Source organism: Echeneis naucrates, chromosome 1, assembly GCF_900963305.1.
Source record: "Echeneis naucrates chromosome 1, fEcheNa1.1, whole genome shotgun sequence".
In the NCBI taxonomy this organism is placed as follows: Eukaryota; Metazoa; Chordata; class Actinopteri; order Carangiformes; family Echeneidae; genus Echeneis; species Echeneis naucrates.
In genome coordinates this window covers 5,175,000-5,198,194 of record NC_042511.1, presented here as the reverse complement: position 1 = coordinate 5,198,194, position 23,195 = coordinate 5,175,000, and the positions used below count along the sequence as shown (strand labels likewise).

General features: G+C 43.8%; 2 protein-coding genes across 2 annotated transcripts; both read left to right on the top strand.

The window, feature by feature from the left end:
* Positions 1-1,295: 1,295 nt before the first annotated feature.
* On the top strand, positions 1,296-9,588 carry cd5 (CD5 molecule). Its single transcript, XM_029508465.1, has 6 exons — positions 1,296-1,511; positions 7,536-7,961; positions 8,105-8,230; positions 8,498-8,548; positions 8,730-8,792; positions 8,887-9,588. Exons 1-6 carry the CDS (start codon positions 1,424-1,426, stop codon positions 8,955-8,957), a joined length of 825 nt encoding a protein of 274 aa, XP_029364325.1. The 5' UTR covers positions 1,296-1,423; the 3' UTR covers positions 8,958-9,588.
* A 5,071-nt stretch (positions 9,589-14,659) lies between these two features.
* On the top strand, positions 14,660-22,844 carry tmem132a (transmembrane protein 132A). The gene is made up of 14 exons (XM_029508154.1): positions 14,660-14,719; positions 15,791-16,017; positions 16,111-16,317; positions 16,402-16,607; positions 17,260-17,367; positions 17,455-17,712; positions 17,801-17,953; positions 19,368-19,563; positions 19,679-19,822; positions 20,281-20,483; positions 20,592-20,811; positions 20,900-21,091; positions 21,945-22,421; positions 22,467-22,844. The coding sequence occupies exons 1-14, from the start codon at positions 14,689-14,691 to the stop codon at positions 22,842-22,844; spliced, it is 3,000 nt and encodes a 999-aa protein (XP_029364014.1). The 5' UTR covers positions 14,660-14,688.
* Positions 22,845-23,195: the final 351 nt, after the last annotated feature.

The following is a 23,195-nucleotide window of genomic DNA, read 5'->3' as shown; positions in this document are numbered from 1 at the left end:
AACACTAAAAACTGTAAAACCTATGGAAATACACAATACATGAAAGGTTTGAGAAACAACACGTATGTGTGTGTGTTTGGGGGGTGGGTTAGTGGGAGGTGAAAGTCGGTGGGGCTTTTGCCACCGTAAAGACCAGTAAAGAGTGATGGAGGTGATTGATGAGTCAAGAGAAAATATTTGACCTGTAGTGACTGTATGTGTCATTCCTGGTGACACGTTGTCCTGCAGGGGCGCGACCAGATAAACTATAAACAGACATGTTGTATACAGTTCAACTTTTCCAAAATCAACATGGGCAGTCATTTTAGGAGCAAAGTTTTAGATCCTCCCAAATTTCTTTAAACTGGTGAGATTTTACAGGATATCGCCTTGATATTTTACAAGTTTCATATTTTCCATATGCTATTCTTTTCCTGTTTGTTATTGAAAATCTAATTTCAGCTGCACCAGTTCATGGACAGTTTTTGTTTATCTTGTTGAGATTGAAAAATATCTTAAATTAGCAGCCCATTTTTCATTGGCTTTATCGACACATTATTTATAACTGCGAACACAAACCATGAAATACAGAATTTGTTTTATCATAACTGCACTGAGAGAAGAATCAAAAATGCTTGCACATCATGTTGTTAAAATAACTTCATTATTCAGTGTTGTCACACTTCATTTGGACTCAGTCATTTCCACCGAACAATGATTTTTAGCTGATGCTGAACTAATATAGTGACAGACACACTGGGAATTTCTCTTTATCAATCAATAAAACACACAAAAAAGCTGCAATATTTTTTCTCTGTAAATGTATCTCTGTTAATATGGTGATATATACATATGTGTGTGTGTGTTTAAATGCCTTGATATAATTGCTTATAAAATATAATGTTTCTATAATATAGATTTTTTTCTTTTACAAAATATGGAATAACATAGGTACTAATTATTATATTATAATAAAAATATATGTTTATTATATTCTTTCTCACTTTTCCATTTATTTAAATACAGCATGTATATATATATATATATACATATATGTCATGTATAATTTGCACATAACTTGTGTATTTATTTGAATGGATAGGCACACACACACAAATAGATATACAAATATATATATATATATATACACATCAGGATCTTTCTCTCTCAGATGAAAACAGAAGTCATCAGTATTAACTCATTAACTGAATCAAAGTTTATGATAAAAAAGTGAACATACACTTCCGCTTTCCTCTTGTCTTATCACCTCCTTCTGTCTCCCCTCCTCTCTCTGCTCGCTCTTTGAAGGGAGGAAATCTGCACTTTTGCAGCAGCAGCAGCAGGTCAGGGGAGCAGTATGAAGTGATTCACAGAGAGAGAGAGAGAGAGAGAGAGAGAGTGAGGTTACACCTCTCCACTGTTTCTTATCTCACTACTTTTTCTGATGTTGCTGCCTGGATGTGATCAACCCTCCTGCTCTGTGATGGACCGCAGCACTGTCACTGTCTCAGCTCTTCTCCTCCTGACTGCTGGTGAGTTCACCATGTTTCTGTTTCACCTCAATGAGACACTTTGAAATCAGGCTTGGACATTATTATGTCCAATCAACCGCCAGCCGCACAGTATGTTATAAAATACAAACCAGAGACAAAGTGAGACAAAGACGAAGCACAGGTGTCTGGTCAGATCAGGTCAGTCTCTACGCAACCAGTGGGTATCTGAGTAGACTTCCTGTTCCCCTGCTGGTGTTTGGAGCTGACAGGAAACACGAATGATTGAACGATGTCTTCAACAAGATAAAAGGAGATGTTTGTGGACATGTGTCTCTGATGTGTCACTGATGGTCTGAACCATTCATGAGTTTAATATGTTGGCAAGCCCCATCTCCAAATCACCATCAGGAGCCAATCAATCGGGGCCACATGTCAGTTAGCATTATCCTCCTGCTGACTAACACCTTCGTGTCAATGGTCTAACGTGGAGGTTTCACCGGGGGGTCAAGGTGAGAGTTTACAGGGAGGTCAAAGGTCAGAGCGTTGATAATAGGAAGTGTATTGGTGATATAAACATATGGACAATAGACACGTCACATTGGCTGGAGACTTCGATTGGAAGGTCGAACCAATGGAGGATTAGCTTTAACCTTGAGTCAATACTTGCAACATTTCTGGACCCTGGACCCCTGAAAGCCAGTGGGCTGGAGGACCTGGAGGGTCTGGAGGGACTGAAGAGGCTGGAGGGCCTCCACTTGAACCAGGTCCTGGTGTGTGCAGTGGAGGAGAAGTCGCTTATCTCCAATCCAGGAAGTCAGTGGAGTTATTGTTTGGAGTCAAAGTGTCAGAAGAGTTCTCCTTCCTGTTCCAGATCTGGAGAGGGTGATATCGGGTGCTACTTAATGTACTTTTGGAAATATTAACAGGAAGGAAGAATCAGAAAGAAGGTGACAATAGCATTTTTTAATAATGGCAGTCGATGATAGCTGTTGCAGCGGCAGGTATTGAGCATGAAAATGGAGCACAGCTGCTTCAGCGACTCAAATGGAGGGACATGAAGGGAGAGGACGGGGAGAACAAACAGGCTACAGGAAGAAACAAAGTTAGCGACATCCAATGGAGTGATATACAAGCTTCTTTTTCTTCTTCTGTGTCTTGTTTGTTTTTTACCTCTTTTTCTACTTCCTTTGATTTTGGTTTGCTTTCATCTTCTTCTTTGGTGTTTTCCATGTCATGTCTACAGTCATGCATTCCGATCCTTTTACTCCATCCACACACTTTTTATCTGCTCTCTGCAGTCGTCTCGTCATTGTGTTGCTCCTCAGCCTTCCTGCATAAACTATATCTGCAAACCTGGACCCAGATTCTGGCCTGAAGAGTCTTGAACCTTCATTCTATCTAATGACCATCATGGTGCGACTCCGCCGGCAGCAAAAAGTCATTTTAAATCAATGGGAAACTGTTCCTCCTTCTCCTTTGAATTATTAGTTAGTGATGAAGGTTCTTGGTCTGTGAGTCTGATGTGGACTCAGGGCTCTGAGGGCATGACCCCACGGCTCACATGGTCACTGAAAGTCGCTGTGGTCCCATAAAGCAGGGAATGAATAGAGCATGTGTTATTGACAGATTGTGCCACACACATTTCCATGGTAACAATGAGAGTCACCTGGTGTGTTGTTGCTGTTTGCATTGTTTCGTTCTTCACATTAAAGTTCCTGTTTCCTGGTTTTCTCCAAGCAGCTGCTGAGTGAACGGAGCGCTCTCAGTCAGCCAGGATCTGAAGTAGAAATCTTTTATGTGTAGCTTTAATGACGACACAACTGCTGAGATATTCTACAGCGGCAGTTTTGAGATACAGCTGTGGACTCTCAGGCCCCCGCAACAGTTTCTTCTACAGAATGGTCTCTCCTCCACACAACAGGCCGTGAAGTCTGGGCTGATAGTGATATTATTTATTTATCTCTGAAGGAACCTGATCAGGGTCAGACAGATGTGTTCCAAATCCAGATTTTTAATCTGGAGCCTCTGACACGTTATTGATAGTCAGCTCGTTACACATTAGATAAAACTGAGAAGAGCAGAATCACACGATAGCAATTTGCACGATCTCCACTCAAATACATAAATCAATTAAAAACAAAAGCATTTCTATATTTATTTTTTTACCTTTTTATTTATCTGTTCATTTACTTTTACATGTAAACTAAACAGACATAGAAACATTCATTCAGTAAGAAAAGCATTAATTTCATTTAATATATTTGAAATAGGTAATTTACAATTTATAAATATATTATACATTTTTTAAATAAATAAAATAAATAGTTGCAAAAATAAAGAGATAAATACATACAAAGCATACGTATACGTATAACAAAAAATATTAATGTAAAAAGCTTTTTCATATATTTATTTCTATGTTTTGTTCCTCAAATGAATTACTTTTAATTTCTACTGAAAAAAGGACCGAGAGATTTCAGACATTTAGAATCAGTTCACTGAGTTAAGGTTATAGTTTTATTTATTCATTGATGATTTATTCATTTTTAGGCATGTCTGAGGCGTTTTAATGGCTTAGTTCCAGATGCTAATTGGGAGAGAACACAGCGTAGGGCCCTTGGTCGGACTCAAACACCCGTACAGTGACCATCAGCCGTTACATTTCTAGATATCAAAATAACTGGATGGCATCAGAAAAAACTCTTGCATCTATTTTAAATATAATTATAGCAAAACTATGTTGAGAAAGTCTTCACAATAAGAAATAATGTACAAATTGTAATGCATACAAAGGTAAATATTAATATTTTAATATAAATCTGAAATATACTTATAGTATAAATGAACAAAATCTGCTTTGTGATTATTCTTTTGACAATATTTCACTTCTATAAGTGATTTTTTTTATTGTTAAAGAAGTGAGAGATCGCAGCATTTCTTCCTCAGTGGACATACTTTCCTGTCATGTTTCTGTTATTTAAATGTTTTTAGAGTTTCTCTTTTCACAGTCTATTTCTATCACTGAATACCGACATGTATTGAAAATGAATGATGATTTCGTAATCAAAGACTGTATGAAAATCAGATATTATTTCACAACTGCTTGATTCATTCAAACTCAGTATGCCTTTCACAGTTGGACACGGAAAACATGTATGCATATAAAGTGTCTTGTAAGTTTTCCCTTCAAAACAATGAAATACTGAGTCATTTTAAAATAAATGCAGATTTAGACATAGAGCGTGTCTTCCATGCACCAGGTTCCGATACAGTGGCGAGTTAGACTCAAGAAGCTCCGCTCAGTTTCACTTCTGCCTGCTCAGCCTTTGAAATCCTCTCGCTGAAACTCGTCCCACCACCAAGATGACGGCACCGAATAAGCCCTGACATTTAAAACTGAGAAATGTTTCAGCTCGTGAGTCCCATTTACAATAATATTTGAAGCTTTCACCACAAAAATGAGAACTGGTCATGAAAGCACGTTAAAGTCCTGCCAAATAAAACATAATGTCATCAGTAAATGGTTTATTAGACAGGTTAAAACGCGTGTCAATAAATAACTCACACCAGATAATCCTGAAACTATTAATGTGTGTTTATGCTTTAGTTGCTGATTAAGAACATGACTTTGTGTTAATTTTTTGACTCTGTGCGCCATTTTTTTTTTTAAGTTTGATTTAAAAAAATATATATCAAATGTGATTGTCAAACATGACTGAGAACACTTTTTCACTGAGCCTGGCAATAAGACCTTTTCAACTGTCCCTAAATTCTTATGATTATGAGCTGATGACAATGTTTTTCTCATTCCTCCGTTCTCTGTTCTCTCTTTTGTCCTTCCAATGTGAATTGTTTTTCAGCAGCAGGAACTAGAAAAAGAAGAGCTTGATATCTGGACAGTGAGCTGGATGTGTACGTGGGTTTTGAAAAGCTTATCGCCGCAGTCTTTATGAAATACTACCACTAACCCTTGATTTAAATATTTTTTAAATAATTATTTACGCTTACAAAGGTTTTTATCCAAAGCCCCCATGAGTGTATTTCTTAAGATGACATGCAGCAAATTGTTGAATATTTTTAGTGAACATCAACTGAAATTAGGATATACACAATGTAATGATTATTTTTATATTTTTTACTTTTTGGGTCAAATGTCTGAGACACTTTCTCAAAGTGAGAAGCCACAAGTTTAAAATGAACACATGAAAACAAAATGGGCCAGGGAGGGATGTGATGCAGCAGAGCTAGATGGAAGCTCTCCAAACATGCAATCTATTTCCAAATTATTTTTAACATTGAGACTCGGATAGCTGCAGAATGGACTTGAGACCCAGGAACAAACCTCCTCGCCAAAAAATTGTGAGTGAACTCAGCTTGACAACCGTCGGAAAGACTAATGAGTGTGACCACGAGGAAGCGAACATGATGCCGGCGACGGCACAGGAACACCTGGGTGGAGGAGATCTGCTCCTTCTCCACCAGGAGACAGGGAAGCAGGAGCGCATTAGCACAACGGAGAGACAACTGGTGGACTTAGGCCCTGGTGTTAACAAGCCGAGAAAGGAAAACGACTTTCTGAGAGACGAAATCGGTCAACTGGAGAACGACAGTCAAAGCAGAAATACTCGTGTTATCAGTCTACGATTGGGCTGTGAGGGGAATGATCCGGTCACCCTGGGACACAGACACTGATAATGAGCGAGCGTACCTTGCTCTGGCACACCGTCCACCTGAGGGTCATGTTCCTCTGGCGGGAAAAGGACACTCTTCAACACAGCAAAGGAAGCAGCAGCGTTCCTGTGTCATTTTTCAGGCGAACAAACAGCCACAGTCTGTGAGACCAACCACGCTCCAGTTTAACGCTGATGTTAACGACACTGAATAATTTAGGTCACCAGCGTAGGTTTCTGCTGGTTTGCATTTGACTGAGACTGATTACAGACTAAGCCGACTGACTGAATACTACTGATAGGGGCAAAGTGCACAGCCCAGTTTGAAGGTTCAGTGTTCAAGAATAGTTCCTCATAGTTTTCTATATGGTGCTTTAGTTTTTTCTACTTGGTTGTGTGGGATATATTTATCTCATGAAGGGGGTCAAATCGTGAAATTCATGAGCTTCAATGTGGATGGATTAAACACATTAGAAAAAGTTGCCTTTATACAAGAAACCCACCTGACCCTGCAGGAGCGTAAGAAACTGAGGAAGGAATGTGTTGAACATCTAACTCTAAAGCCAGGGGAGAGGCTGTTTTTAATAAATAACAACAGCCCTGTGACAACTGTTGACACACTGGGCTGATGTGTTTCAGCGAATTGTCCGATTTATTCAACTTACTAAAGTTATTCGCACCCGATCATAATTTTTCGTAATTTTTCCAGATTTTTTCTAGAAGGTTTCAGCAGGATGGCAAAATATTTTAATAGGGGCTGACTTTAATTTTTGACTGGATCCTCTCACAGATAAGTCAACTCTTTCGGTTTCAAAAACTAAAGCAGCCAAAATCACAACGGACTTCATCAAAGAACACTGCACAGAACACATCAAAGAATTTAATTTGAATTGAACAGCACAAATCCAGACGGGAACAGTTGAGAACTTTATTTACTATTTTCAAGCTGTTAATGGCATCATAAAGGGCTCCTGCGCTTGGAGAGCTGCTTCAAAAAATGACTTCTCATGACATTTGATCACACAAAGAGGAAATATCACTCAAATCAATCAATCAAACCTTATTCTAATTTGGGCCCTGGATTGATTTGGCTGTCATGAATGATGTTGGAAGATTCCTTCTTAAGGGAACTGCTTATGAATGAATTTTTAAAATGTGCTGGCTGTTGCTGAATGAAGGGTTTCGAGGTTAAAATAGATTTTAAATTGATTATAGATCGTGCTTGAATCAGATGAATGACGCATTGTTGTGTTTTGTCTCATGATTGTGTCTTAAGTTCCACTGAACCCAAACTGTTTTTTGTGTAAATGCTGTTTTCATTCATGAGCTTGGTCAAATCCAGACCTGTTGGTTTTTTGATCCAGTGTGTTGTTATCTGCATTGATCTTCATAGTAACCGTCATGGGTCTCTCTGAGGCTGACGCAGGAACAAGTAAAGCGGTCACCATACAGGACGACAGCCTCTCTCCAAACACCAGCACCACCACCCTGTGTTCCTGCTCAAATCCTACACCAACAGCCCCCCCCACACCCAAACCCTGCAGCCCTGCACGCAAGCCAGGCTTCCTCACAGTCAGCTGGAAGCGTGGCGGTCAGTGTGCTGGGGACGTGATCCTCCGTTTCAACTCCACCTACAACGAGCTCGTCTGCAGCAGCTCAGAGGTCAAGACTCATCTAGCAGACGTGTGTCAGAACAAGAACGACTGTGAAGGTGAGCCCACCTGGGTCACATTCAACACCCACCAGAGGGGTAATCTCATCACTGACGGGGGGACAGAGCCAGCAGACGGCTGTGAGATGCTGTCAGTGAAATGCAAGAGTGAGTCTACTGTGTGTGTCTGAGTGTGTATCAGTGTGTGTCCTTTGCATTTTTCACATTAACCACCACACTGCCTCAGAGCTCCACCACAGGCTGCACAGACCAAGCTTACAGAAAAACTACATCTGTGTGTGTGTATCCAGAGAAGCCGAATCTTAAGGCGCAGTTGAACGCCTACAAAGTGGTGACTGCACTGCTCTGCTTGGTGCTGCTGCTGCTCCTACTGATCCGCTTCACCAGACCAGCAGTCAAGGCCCTGCAGAAGAGATGTGAGTGCACACACACACACACACATGTACAACAGACAAGTGCACGTGTCAACTTTTTGGTACGCAATCAATTCTTACTGAGCTGGAAACGAGAAAAAAGAAAGCACAAGAAAGAGTCAATGAAATACAACACAAACCAAAAAACACAACACAACAGATCACAGCAAATCAAAACACATCATAATGTTTTGAGCCAGAGAGACCAGCATAAGTGAAACGCACAACGCTGCAGTCATCAGCCCTGCCTCATCACTGTGTGCTTTTCAGTGTCGGACCGGAGGCAGAGTCGCTGGATCGGACCCACACAGAGCCACAGCGGTGAGTCTCTCACACACACACACACACACAATCAGGAATAATCTGCCTATCAAGGTAGTGCCTTGATTTTAAAGCTGTGAGTCAGAGACAAATGGACAGGTCAGAAAATGTGGGAAGGACGGGGACAGCGGCAGACTGAAGATGAAACCTCTGATGTGATTCAAACATTTGTCTCTGTCAGTGTCTTATCACCGAGGGAAAACTACAGTTAAAAACGATGGAGAGAAGAGGCTGTCATATCCAGGTAACACACGCACACACACACACACACACACACACACACACACACACACACAGTCTTATAGTAAATCTGCTTGTTCTGTATGTTCTCCAATCAGCTCTGGAGCGACTGGCAGTAAGTGACAGCAGAGAGCCTTCATCCAACAGAAACAGTGACTTCAACTTCTGATGCATCTTCATCCCACAATACGTATGTCAGTGCAGGAAGTTCACTTCTGCTTGATGAACAAACTGAACAATAAAACCGACCCATTCTCAATATACAGAATCTAAACTCCAATTAGCATTGTTAGCATTGTAACATTGTTAAGATTGTTAGCAGTCTAAAAGTGTTACAGTGTGTTAGCGTTGGTAGCCGTACTTTTTCTGATGCAGGGTACGGACCAGTTGTGCGCCTTTGGCTGAACTCATTTGTAACTTATTAAAATGTGATGCTTTACCGGCATCTTATTCGGGGTAACACAGCCACATTTCAATCATTGAACATTGTGTTCACCTTAGCAGTTGTTCTCATTGGACCTACTACTGAAATAACTGCACACAGCTGACAGATGACTTACAACACGTAAAGCTTTGGAGATGCTAGCAGGTGTACTTTAAGGAACGTCTCAGTCTTCTAATCCTCGTTCTAAGCTAAGCTAAGACTGTGCTGGCAGAAGTGGGCTAAGCATTTTGAAATAAATGAAATGTTTCTCTAATCAGAAAGACCATTACGACATTCCCACTGTTGGACCGTTTACTGTGTGGACTTTTCTTTTAATGTTGTGAGCCTTTGAGTTTCAATAAAAGTATCAGCGTCATGTTTGACCTGATTTGTTGCGTTTGAAGTGCATGAATGGAAAATTTGAGGATGAGACTGAGAGACAGTGTGAGGAGGAGGAGAAGTGAGCGAGAGGCGAAGGTGGTTGCAGAGCGCAGAGATCTGGTTTCCTCTGCCGTTGACACCAACTTCCTGTTTGTGATATTTCTGTCATAACCTGTATATCTTCCCCCTCTCTCCCGTTCTCCTCCTCATTCTCACTTCCTCGTCATCCTCTCGTGTGTCTCTCAGCCCTCCCCTCCTCCTACTGAGTTCTCTTGTCATCTCCTTGTGTGGTGAAATCAAAGGGAGGGTGACAGTGATGGCTGTGATGGTGTCATCTTTAATGGAAGTGAAGAAGAAATAATGGTCACGCCCTCCATTCAGGGTCACAGTTGTTTTTCATGATCCTCACTTAAAATGACGATGATTGTGACACTTTAATTTGTGATGAACTACATTTTGGTCGTTGTGTTTGTATGGGTCTGCATATGTAGTGTTTTTTTTTTTTTATGTTTTTCTTTCTGTGTGTGTGTTTTTTTTTATGTATGCAGTGTTTTTCGTCTTTTTGCTGCTTGTCTCTGTTGTTTTGTTATTTTTGGTTGTTTCTCAATCTGCAGTGCAATTCTTCTCATGAAGTAGTTTGAGTCACTGTGGCATTATTAACCTTTGTCAGCCACTGTAGTTTTCTCACTTGGCAAACTCTCAATTTAAACGCTAAAAACGAAACACAGAGTTGTTGTAAAGCAGACTGACACGTGCTGCTTCCTGCTTCCTCCCCTGTGGATTCAAGCTGTTTAACCTTCTGTGTTGTCAAGTTGATGGGTCTCAGTTCTAGAGGTTGAAGTTCAGCTGAGGCCTCCGTGCTGAGACCTGGGGCCATTTTCAGAAATGAGGTTCAACAAATTCTGAGAAGGTTAGCACGTGCACCAACATCAATGGAGCCTGATGACTGGTGAGAAGACACTTTTTCAGTCTGGAATTAGAAATCATCGGTGCATGTAGTTTAATGTAGTGAATGCGAGTTTGAACAGACTTTCAGGGAAAAAAATAACAGCTGCAGCCGCAAAGAAGATAAACTGTGTACTGTGTAACTGCGTGTCTGCTTGTGTGTCTCTCACTCTCTGTGCGTGTGAGCATGTGTGTCTCCCTCTGTCTCTTCGTATGTGTGTGTGTGTGTGCATGACTCTGTTTGTCCGTGTATCTCTCTCTCTCTCTGTGTGTGGGTTTATTTTTCCTCGTCCTCTCTCAGGTCAGCTTTTGGAGTGTATGAGATGATAATCTGGCCTCATTTCAAATGTCCCAGCAGAGAAACAATGACAGATGACAGCAGATTACAGCTGCAGATTATCCACTGGGGATTGACACAGAGTGGGGCTGACAGCAGCTCCCTTCTCCTCATAGACACTTGACATGCACAGGTGTGTCTGTCCACATCCTGTCCAATCATTTTTGTAGAGCTACGAAAAACATATTTTTTTTCTATTATTTTCAAATAGAAAGGCGACCAGTCACAATCTGAGACAAAAACTGAGCATGACACAACATCTTCAGTCGTTTTGTTTCCACAGCTGAATCTTTTCTGCAGTGACTAAGTGCTGAAAACTGAGTCACGTTACCATTACGGTGGCTGTCTACAACATCAGCTCGTCATAGCTCACAGCTGCGGCCCCAGAGGACAGCAAACACTGCCAGCACAGCACACATGGAGACAGACTGAGACCTGACGCTGATATGTTGCCACTGCCCACGCTGCTATTGGCCCTGTCATAGTTATAATACAGTTAGATATTCTTCTCATCATTAGATTAGATTAGATTTGCTTTATTTATCACCGTGGGGAAATTCACAGCGTTGACAGTGGCAGTACACACATACACATACACACACATACAGGGCACACATGCCTACACAAGATAAATAAATATGCTGCGTATCTGGTGTTGTGGTGATGGGATGGTAAGGAAGGTATTGCACATATGTTGTTATTGGTCGATTAGTAGCAGAGCTGATTATAAAGTCTGACGACAGAGGTGAGGAAGGACCTGCAGTCCCTCTCCTTCATGAAGAAGCCTGTCACTAATGGAGCTTCCCAGTGATCTTACAGTCGGGTGTAGCGAGTGGGAGAAATTGTCAATGATTGATGACAGCTTCGCCATCACCCTCCTGCCCCCCATCACCTCCACAGAATCAAGGCTGCAGCCCAGGACAGTTTCTTCACCAGTTTGTTCAGTCGCTTCCTTTCTGCTAGCCATGATGCTGCTGCTCCAGCAGACAACACCATAAAAGTTGGCCGATGCAAACACAGAGTCATAAAAAGTCCTCTGGACAGAAAAATGCTTCAGAATAAAATTTTTATTTTTTGCAAGGATGAAATGCTGTTCTTTACATAAGGACAAAATGTATATCCTCTACTGGAAGACAATGAACCTGCTGTGGACAGGAACCTGCGTCCCCCCACCAAGATGCCATGATACCAAAGGTAGAAACAGAACTACTGTAGAGACAGGCAGAAACAGGTGGAGACAGGCAGGCATGTAGAAACATGTAGGGACAGGTAGAAACATGCAGGGACGGGTAGGGATGGGTAGGGATGGGCAGGGACAGGTAGAAACATGTAGGGACGGGTAGGGATGGGTAGGGATGGGCAGGGACAGGTAGAAACATGTAGGGACAGGTAGGGACGGGTAGGGATGGGTAGAAACATGTAGGGACAGGTAGGGACAGGTAGGGACGGGTAGGGATGGGTAGGGATGGGTAGAAACATGTAGGGACAGGTAGGGACAGGTAGAAACATGTAGGGACAGGTAGGGCGGGTAGGGACCAGTAGGGACAGGTAGGGACCAGTAGGGACAGGTAGGGACAGGTAGGGATGGGTAGGGACATATAGGGACACGTAGGGACAGGTAGGGATGGTAGAAACAGGTAGGGACAGGTAGGGATGGGTAGGGACAGGTAGGGACAGGTAGGGACAGGTAGGGACAGGTAGGGATGGGTAGGGACAGGTAGGGACAGGTAGGGACAGGTAGGGATGGTAGAAACAGGTAGGGACAGGTAGGGACAGGTAGAGATAGACAGAAGCAGCTAGAGACAGAAAGAAAGAAGTGGAGATAGATAAAGACAGGTCAGGACAGGTGGAAAGCTGTTCTGTCCTTCCTTGACAGAATGGAAAGCCTTGGCTTTGGAGGACATCGGCCGTCCCTCTCTCTCTCACACACACACAGAAACGAGAAGGAAAATGCATGAGAAAAAATTACAAGTTAAGAGGAGAGGGAGGAGGGGCATAAGAGGGGGGATTATTTAAATACATAAATCTGGGGAGAGAGAGGGAGAAGGTGAGATAGGGAGGGAGAGAGAGGAGAGAGGAAGGGGGGTGGTGAGGGAGAGCTTTAGAACAACAGACTGACAACACTATCTTCAGTTTGTTGGTTGGACAAAAGAAACATGTAACTGCTGTTCAGATGCACTGATACAGGTGAGTGTGCATGTGTGTGTGTGTGTGTGCATGTGTGCAGTCGTGTGTTTGTGCGTGTTCTGCTACTCCGTCTCTGATTGGGTGAAATATCTGAAATGAATCTGTTCCTCCTGTTGACGTGTGTGTCCCTGAGTTTGTGTCTCTCTGAAAAGACAGAGAAAGAGAGAGAGACCTTTAACCTTTATCCAGCTGTTTATTGGTCTTTTTTTTTCAGTCATACAAAAGAAATAAATGATTCCTGTTCTATTTCCTGTTCAATCAGTATCCTCTGACTGCAGGTGTCTATCCGGCCCTGGCCACAGGCGTTTTTAGTGTTATGATGTCACAGGGAAGTTAACATTTGACCTTTTCGATACAAAATGTGATCACGTCATTCTATCTTTGAAGACATTCAAATGAAATTGTGCCATAATTACTGAATTAATAGTGAATTTGAGACAAAAACATGACCTTTGACCCTTGATCACAAAAATCAAATCATTTCTTCCCATACAAAAATGGAATATATGGCATTTACAACCATGACATTCCTGAGTCTGGACCAGCAGGCAGAGTCGCAGTTTAGCACGCTTCTCTGCAGCTCATTCAGAGCGGTTACCTGCCAGAGTAGAACAGAACCAATGTGTCTGTTCCCCGACCTCCTAAACTGATGGAGTACTGAATATTAGATCGCTATCATCCAAATGCCTGCTCGTTAGGTGATAAATGATAAATGATCTTATTGCTATATTTTATATCACAGAAACATGGCAGCAGGAGGATGAGTGCTTTAGTATGTATGAATCGACACCCCTCACTCGGGTTAGCTCTCACATTCCTCATACCACAAGCCGAGGAGGATGGGTGGCTGTGATATCTCAATCCAGTTTATTATTCAATCCTACGCCACACTTTGGTTATAGATCTTTTGAAAGTCTTACCCTCAGTCTCTCCCATTCAAACAGGAAAACTGAAAAAACTGTTCTGTTAGTTACTGCATATCGTCCACCTGGTCCTCACTCAGAGTTTCTGCCAGAGCTACATTTAGAACTAAATTGGGTTTTCTCACCATGTGAAGGAACCTACTCACCATTTCAGTCGCACCTTTGATCTTGTCTTAACATATGGCATTTAAAATTGACCAGTTTATAATATTTCCTCTAAATTGAATGAGCAGTAGAAGATGATTGAATGAATGAATGAAACCGCTCCAATTTCCAGTAGATTTCTTATGTAACATCTACATTTATGTATATTATGTATATCTTGTTACCAAGACAAAAGTCGGAAAACTTGCCAGTGTAAAGACAAAGTCCCAGAATCAGATTTGTTTTAATAAGCTCACTATAGTTGATTGTAACACAGTAACTCAGATTGTGACCTGTGTGACCTCCCTTCTTTCTCACTTCACTACACTACACTTTTTGCAGCTTATGTTGAGACTGAGAAAATTTTCCTCAAACATAACATGGTATTCATCAGCAGGTTAATTAACTAAGTTAGCCTGGAGATCTTCCTGGATTTGTTGATAAACATGGCTGGTTCTGAGTGTTTCTCCAGGACGTCTGCTGCAGGTGTTACATCTGGTTTCAGGTGATGGCAGGTGTCCGTTGGTCTGGTTTGCGGTGGAGCAGGAGAGGACATCCCATGCTTCTGCTCCTCTGGATCCTGATTGCAGGTAGGTTCACACTGTGTTTGACCGTGAGCTGAATAAACCTGGTTTCTATCCAAACACATTTAGAGCTAAGAGAGGACAATGCCCATGAGACAAAGAGGTCTCTAAACTGGGGCCTGAACTTTGGGTCTGAAAAATCAAGGTGTCACAGTAACAGCCACAAACCTGTATTCCATCTTATGACCATCAGGGGGCGGCGCCACTGTTTGTGAACAGAGGTCAGATTGTTTTGAAGTGGAAGGGAGGATGTCCTTCTTTCTCTCTTGATTTGTCAGCTCTGTAAATGTTTTCCTGCTGAATTTATAGTCTTAGGCTCTAGTTGAAAGTCTTGAATACAACATGATGTGCATTTTTTAAAGGAAGGTCCCATTTAGAGGGACATTGAGCAGATAGCAGGGGAATGGATTAATGGCTGTGGCTGCTGTGCGACTGACAGACTGTACCAGCCAATCGGGATAAAGTCCAGAGCAGGTGAAAGTGAACTCTTATTGCAGGTGAGCAAGAGGACAATGGTGTCTCTCTTGTCCTTCCGGTCTACCTTTAAAAATAAATTCAGCTGTGTGCTGCTCAGTGCCTTCAAACAAAAACATTAACCAATAGTCAAATTAACCAAAAACTTATACTTATATGATAATCCAGATAATCAAACAACCTTATTCAAAGCAAACAACAACAAAAATACAATGTTTGCAGCATGAATGCCGGATTTATTCTCTTTATTTTTGAACAACATAAAACGATCACTAGTCCAGCACGGCAGAGTGTGCACCAACTCATCCACTTCAACAAATCAAATTAAAACACATTTGATTCCAAACACTCTGCAAGCTATACAGACACACCGACCCCCGTCGCCTGTGTGTGTGTCGAACAAAGCTGATTGTAGGAATTATTCTGCACAGCTGCCTCTTGGGATGTTTTGAGTTTCTTGCAGGTGCTGTGCACCACCTATTGAGCAGTTTGAATATTGCATCAACACAGCAGGTGAAGTCCAATGAAGTCAACTCAGTTAAATTAAAAAGAAAAACTAATGTGGTTCACACCCCCTCCTCGTGTCCCATTTTCCACCTTCAGCCCCTCCATCCCACCTTCAGCCTCCTCTGCCGCTCTCCCTGCCAGTCCACATGTCCGTCGCCCCTCCTCCCTGGCAGTTTCTCCCTCTGTCCCAGGGGGAGCTTGGCCCTCTGTTCTCCAACTCCAGCCCTTTCTCCTTCTCCCAGAGCCTCTTCGTGGTGCCCCCTGGAGGCTGGGGTCCCAGACCGGCCATCCAGGCTTCATTTGGCCCCCATTCAGCCACACAGGTAAGAGGAAGAGCACTGGCTCAATCTGTCGGTGGGTTAAATGTTTGCCAGCTGTCCAAAGCTAACAGCTCGAACCTGTGTGTCCCTCCACAGCTCATACCAGAGAGTGTCCTCCCCCCCTCCCCCTCTCTGTCTGCCTACCTGCTCTCAGAACATGTGGAGACAGAGAGGGATGAGGGAGGGCAGAGCCGGTTCAGGGTGAGGACACTGTTCCACAAGCAGGGCGACACCAGGAGCACCTGCATCACCTTGCACGCCTTTAAGGAGACGGAGGAGCACAAAGCGTGGTGTATTACCCAGGTGAGGCCAAATCCTGTCTCCTTGTTACCTCCCACACTCCTGCATCTCACCTGTCCCCCTGCTCCTCTCTCTCTGGTTTCCCAGCCTCCTCTGGGGCTGTGTGTGGCGACTCTGACGCTACCAAGCGACTGGTTCAAGGACCAACGAGCCAACCAATCACATCATGACTTGGGGAAGAGGCTCAGCAGCAGCTACCCTCAGAGCCGCATCCTGAGGCGGGAGCGGCAGCGAGGCAGACATCTACATGGAGACTCTGTCAGCCAGCAGCGTGTGACTCTTCCTCCACTGAGGTGAGGCATTAAAGTTTATTCCTCCATAGGTTGAGTCACTGAACTCACATGAACCAAATCAAATTACATTAATTTATATAGCACTAAATCATAACAGACTTATAGTGTATGGTTTGATCTTGACAGTAGAGGGAGAGCCGAATATAGTCTGCTGCTGCTGCTCTCGCCCCCAGTCCAGGCTGTGGTGTGCTGGGTGGGTTTTGGGTTCAGGGACCTGCTCCGTTATAGCCACAGGTTGGCTAATCTGAATCAGAATCATCTTTAATGGCCAAGTTAGTGCACACAAACAAGGACTTTGACTCCAGTTCACTTCACTGTCAGAAATGCAAGCGATATAAAAATATAAATGTAAAAATACAAAATAAGAGGGAAAAGAGAGAGAGAGAGAGTGTGTGATTAGAATAAAATATAAAATATTTAGTATAAAAAATATAGCACAATTCACAGTGCTGATTGAAAAAATAATGCAAATGTACAAATGACCTGAGAATGAAATAATCCGTGTGTGTTACAGTCGAGTATTGAGTGTCCTCATGTGATGCTGCTTCATCGAGACTCCCACGTACTGAACCTAACAGGCTGTGATTATTGTTTTCCTGTGTGGGCTTCAGGTGATGGTGCTGTTTGACGAACATGCTTTGTCTCTCTCCAGATACCATCCAGCTTTTGACAGGGACGTCCCACAGGCCCTCAGGTCTCCGAGGGGCCCCAGGAGAAACCAAATCCAGCTGTACTACTCCTCCTTTGACACAGCGACAGGGTACGTTACGAAGAGAAATAACATGTAGAGACTTCTTTCTTTCATTTTTCTCAACATCCGCCAACCATTTCCTGAACATCTGTGCAGATGTGTGGAGGAAAGAGTGGCTCAGTCCCAGAGGCAGCTTTTCCACATCAAAGCTGTGACGCTGAGAGAGGAAGATGGCAGAGAAAGAGGCGCGATCAAAGATGAGGCCTGTATGACCGGGCAGGAGGAGGAGGAGGAGCTTGCCATTGGCTCTCACGTTGTGATTCACTACCACCAAGGTCCAGTGCTGATTGGACAGCCAATCAGAGTGTCTGTGAGTCTGCGAGCCAACTGCAGTGCTGAGTCTGTTGTTATAAGGTGAGTACACAGTGATGTCAGCACAAGACCCCGTTTGTACACAATCTGTGGCTTTACATTGTGTGTGTGTGTGTGTGTGTGTTTCTAGGCTGAAGGTGAAAAAAGGCTTGGTGGCCATGGTAGCCCAGAAAACTCTGACATCTGACCTTTGGGCAGTGACCCTGGAGAGAAGCCAAGGCTCCAAACATGACATCGTGTCCATCCTCTGCCACAAACAGAAGCTACTTAAGCACACACACAGGTACTTCTTTGGATGTGGATTCTCACCTCCTCTCCATAGCCCTCCTCCTCGTTACTTTGAATCAGCCCCACCACGATACTTCATGATATGACTTTTCCTAAACTAAATACAATGGTCTTGGATGAGCAGGCTGAACAGGACTGGGCTCAACACACATCCGTTGTACAGTGAGATGGTGATCTGTGTTTTTCTCCTCGTACAAATTGGGGCCGGAGAGTCCAAAATGCAGTTTTGACACCAGGTGTTGAGGCCCGGTTGGCTTATGTTGTCGCCCAGATGCCGGGGGGATTGTTAGGGTTAGGGTTAGGGTTAGGTCGGCAAACAGCATCTGCACAGTTGCATTTCCGTGTCGTAGTGACGTCATCAGCGCAGCGGTTTGGCCAGTATGCAAAAAGTTTGGTCAAGTGAAGACGGTTGACCAGTCCAGACCTGCCAACACTTCTGATTCATGCGGGACTCTCTCTTTTTTTTTTTTTTTTTTTTAAATCATCTCTCCCGTCCTACACTTTCCACCGATTTCAAAGTGATAACGAGTCAAATTGGTGTTTCGTGTGTGTTGCGGCACCTGACAACCTGGCAACCCACCCCAAATGTCCCCTTTACGTGCCTTACGTCACTACCTACGTCCAAGCTCACGTCAATTCCCGGGATACACAAAATGAGCGACATGAAATGAAACGCTAGACAAAAAGAAGCGCACTGTAAATTCCAACCTTCTCGTCACATTTGTCACCGTGCTGGTACCGTAAGTTCCGGACTGTAGGAGCGCACCTGAGCGCTAAAAGCAGTTTGGTACACATAAAGGTTAATAAGCTGCAGGTGTCGGAAATATGGGAGGAAATGGCACATGGCAGAAAGAGCTCGCCTTTTCGCCAGACAGATCGACTTTAACTTGAAAGCTGCATCGCAAAATAAACGACTGATCTGAATAATTTAGTGTGGGTGCGTTTAATTTAATTCCAACAATTTCATTGGTCTGATGTGACGCTAAAGGTATTAGCTGTTACCCATAAATATCCATAAATTAGCCTCAGGGTTCAAAGCCTATGAAAAAAAGTAGCGTTTTATAACCCGGATAATACGGTACGTTATAGCACATTTCATCGTAGCTATGGATTTATGGCTCTTTATAAGTCTTTTTATTTATATCCTTTTAATTAATTTGCGGTGTTGGGTCAGATGAGTTAGTAGAGTTAGTATGGGCTTTATCCAGGATGTTTTATTTGCTCTCCTGTTCCCTTGTTTCCTGATTTAGACCTGAAAAGAACCAAGTATATGAAACCCGTGACTTCAGACTGAGCTACTGTCAGACACCTGAGAAGGATGAGATGATGTCATCAGCAGACAAATGAATTTCACTGATTGATTGATTCAGGAGAAGTCGCGAGTGCTGACACTGTCTTTGTTGTCTCAGTTCCACTCTCCTACAACAGGTGGTGTGTCTGTCAGTTGACGGCCTCAGGCGTAGCTTCGGCGTTGCCATGACAGTGAGAGCCAACTGGTGGGTGGAGTACTCTGGGCTTAGTAACCCCACTTCACCACAGGGGGCAGCAGTGAGCATCTTTTCCTTCACCGATCGACACGTCTTTGGTATTGCTCCCATCACAGAGGTGCTTCATAGATTTATTTATTCACAATCTAAATATATTTTCCACCTTTAAGTTCATCTAGTCTCATCTGTTGACATATTTTTGAATTGTGTGTTTTCTGGTTGTCTGTCCTCAGAGTCATATGATCATCAACACAGCCATCCTGACCAATCAGCCTGTTTCAGTTCCTGTCATTGTACTGGCCATAAGCCAGGATGAAAAGGTGTCAGATGTTACCTCCGCTGTCACATGTCACTCGACCAATGAGGATACTATCAAGGTATAACTTATTCACCAAGACTGTCATGAAAACCGGCTGGATGATCCCAGATCCCAGTTTTCGCATTTGGACCGTGATGCAACAGCGCCTAACTCACGTTGGTTCAGTCTTTGCAGTCTACTACAAGGGCCACACCTTTGCAGACTGCCTCCTCTGAGGACCCGAGATTTCTTTTCTTTTTCCTGTCACCAGCGACCAGTGACCCACCAGTGACCCAAGTGCCCAAAGTGATCTAAGACAAATTTAATAGAGCAAACCTGCTAAGAAATAGTCACAGAGTAACAGGGTGTTGAGTTGTTGTTTCTGTTCAAGTTCCCACTCTTTGAACTCCGTGTTTGGTCTCCACAGCTCCTCTTCATAAACAACACTGTCTGAAAACAGTTGCAGCTACTGTAAAAATAGCCAAGCTGTTTATCACGGGTGCCTCCTCTACTTGTCTGTCTCCATCCAAACCTCAGGTATCCAGTGACTGCTCCACGCTCTTTGTGGATGGCACTGAATCAGGGTTGGGCAACACCTGTGCAGTGGTGAAGTTTCAACTGGGCATGCTCAGTGGGTCCGTGTGTCTGGAGGTGTGGGTGCCATCGGTGCCCTTGGGAGTGTCCTTGACAGACCCCGTTCTCAATGCCATCAGTGGCTGGAGCCACTTCACAGAAAGCGGGTGCAAGATTGCAGCAGCTTCTCTTTAATTTTCTGTGATTCATGAATGTAATTATGAGCGTTTGGCTTCTTCGTTCAGGATTTTCTTCTGTGTGTTTGGATTACTCAGGTGTGTGCCAGTGTATCAGCGCTCCTCGGTTCAGGTCCTGACTCAGTTCACTGCTCAGGACTCCAACAGAAGAAGAGTACACCTCCTGGGCTCCTCTGAATGGTTTGTGGATGTGACAGAGCTGGTCCTTGACTGGCTGAGGGTGGAGGACCCTCAAGTGGCCTCTCTTGGCACCCAGAACAACGTGATTGGTTTACGACCAGGAAAGACATCACTCTATGTAGGTGATACTTGTGCATGACTTGGACATTGGACTTGTGTTACTGAGCACCATCATTATTATCATCATCATCGTCTCTCTCACTCAGGTCATCTCTGAGCAGTGGGATGGTGTGCTGGGTAGGTGTGACATCAGTGTGACCTCTGACCCTGTAACCCCTGCAGACCTGTCAGTACAGGTGGTCAGCAGCCTCGGCATGTCAGTCACAGGCAGCCCGACACACCCCTCTGTCGTCACCACAACAGTTACAGCTTACAACATCCTGTACAACTACCACCAGGTGAGCAGCTATTCAGCTGATGATGAGTGGAAGTCCACCATGTTGGGGGGCCGTCTGATCCATCAGAGCTTCAGGAGGAAGCAGTAGAAACTAAACGGAGTCGACAACAGAAGTTAAACCAAAGCTTTCTGGACCAGTTCCAGACCATAAGGACAAATATCTACATTAGTCTAGCCTGGAGGTCTCAGAGCTTGAATAACTCTTTCAGTAAAGAAGAAGAAGAAGCGTTCTATTTTGATGACAGTACTCAATTTTCCAGACCTAAAACATATCTGACCTCCTACATGGTGGAATTGCAACACGCCGTCTCTTTACCATTGTTTTGTGAACCAATTTACAGCACTCTCTAAACATGTTCACAGTCTGGTACTAAATGCTTACAGTCTCCTGAGCTAACTTCCTCCTGCATCACCAGCCCTCCCTGGAAGCTAGTTCGTCAATCTTTATTGAGTGAAATGGCCTTTGTGAGGCAGGGAGCACTGCTACACCACCATAGTGAATTTAACCCAACACCCATCCACCCACCTTCTTTTGGGGTCGGGAGCAACCACATAATAAGTGACAATAATTGCTGAAGTAGAGTAAAATTTAAATTTCATGGTAAACCAACAGAGGCAGAGGTGGGGTGAATATTCACACACAAACCACAAAAAAAAGAAAAAACATTCCTGACAAAGTGTTGCCACCAGACTGTTAAGAGTAAGAATAAAGAGTAAGATATGGACCATACCTACAGAGAGTGAAGAGCTGGAGACTAAAACAAGAATAATTGAACCCTAAGTGAACCTGTGCAGCATTTCAGAGGATCATGACTCCTGACATTCCAAAATCTTTCCATCTTTTGTCTCTGCAGGAGGCCTCCATGAGCGTCTGGCTTCAGTTTAGTGACGATACCGCCTCTCTCCTCTCCTCCTTCAACGACATTCCATTTTTACTGCGTCTCACCTCGTTGGCCGAAACCGTTGTTGTGGTGACACCCAGTCCCAACCAACGCATCTTCGCCCAGGGCGATGGAGGTGGACCTTTACTGCAAGCAGAACTTCTGGTTTTGACCTGCAACGAGCAGACAATCACATCCAACTTTATCAGTGAACACAACAAGGAGTGGATGGACAGTGGAGGGGGTGGGGCTGGGACCAGGAGGCTGGCACGGGGATCTGGTTGGATCAGAGTTAACCTAGACCTGGGCTTCCTGCAACCAGGAGAGAACACAGGTGAGAAGTTTGAGTTAGACATTTCCGACATGCTGGATGAGTCAGACAGAAACGACTACACATCGAGCTTCGACGAAGACAACGGAGGAAATGTGAGCAGCGACGACTATGACAAAGTGAGATGGAAGGTAAGTGAGAGAAAGTGGAGCGAGGTGAGCAAGGGAGGGATGGTCAGTCGGAACACCCTGGAGAGAGCTGTGCTGATGCCAAGTCAGGAGGAGGGCGCAGTTTACTTCTGGCCAAGCCTGGAAGGAGGAAAGGATGGGGAGGAGGACAATGAGCAAGAAGCTGGAGACCTGGATGTTGGTCTGGGCGCCGTCCTCTCTCTGCTCTGCCTCTCTTCTGTCCTCGTCCTAGCAAACTGTCTGCCCTGTGCCCTGCGAGACAGAGGGGCGGCCAGAGGGCAAAGGAAGCAAGGGGACGACGGACTAGAGAGAGGGACAACAGAAAAGGAGGATGAGAGAGAGGGGAAGACAGAGGACAAGATACAGCAGCAGGACAGTAAAGAGGATGTTAGAGAAGTGGAGATCATTTGTTGAGCTGCTCAGCAAAAGTGAACTCAACGACCACCAGGAACAAAACGCTGCAGTGAACCTCCTGACGGTTGAATGACCATCTCTGAAGGTCGAAGGTCAAGCCTCAGGAGGTAACAGCCTAAGACTTGGACTTTAAACGCTGTCTCTATGTCTGCTGCTGCTTGAAAACCTTCTGTCAGCTCATTTGAAGAACAGGATATGAGATGTCCCCTGTCCCAGAGTCCCCCCAAAGCTCACTCTCAGAACATTTTGTTTATTAATCACCTCTTCAGTAAATTTCCTGTCGCATCTTTGGAGACAAAGATCCAGATCAAGTCCATTTCAGACCCTGACTTTTTCCTCAGTGTGTTGTGT

Excerpts from the sequence above, each read along its gene's own strand:
- cd5 (XM_029508465.1), top strand. The coding sequence starts at position 1,424 with ATGTTGCTGCCTGGATGTGATCAACCCTCCTGCTCTGTGATGGACCGC. Across the intron at positions 7,962-8,104 it reads GCTGTCAGTGAAATGCAAGA|AGAAGCCGAATCTTAAGGCG; the intron begins GTGAGTCTACTG and ends GTGTGTATCCAG. Across the intron at positions 8,793-8,886 it reads GAAGAGGCTGTCATATCCAG|CTCTGGAGCGACTGGCAGTA; the intron begins GTAACACACGCA and ends TTCTCCAATCAG.
- tmem132a (XM_029508154.1), top strand. The coding sequence starts at position 14,689 with ATGCTTCTGCTCCTCTGGATCCTGATTGCAG. Across the intron at positions 17,713-17,800 it reads GCTGAGTCTGTTGTTATAAG|GCTGAAGGTGAAAAAAGGCT; the intron begins GTGAGTACACAG and ends GTGTGTTTCTAG. Across the intron at positions 20,484-20,591 it reads AGCCACTTCACAGAAAGCGG|GTGTGTGCCAGTGTATCAGC; the intron begins GTGCAAGATTGC and ends TGGATTACTCAG.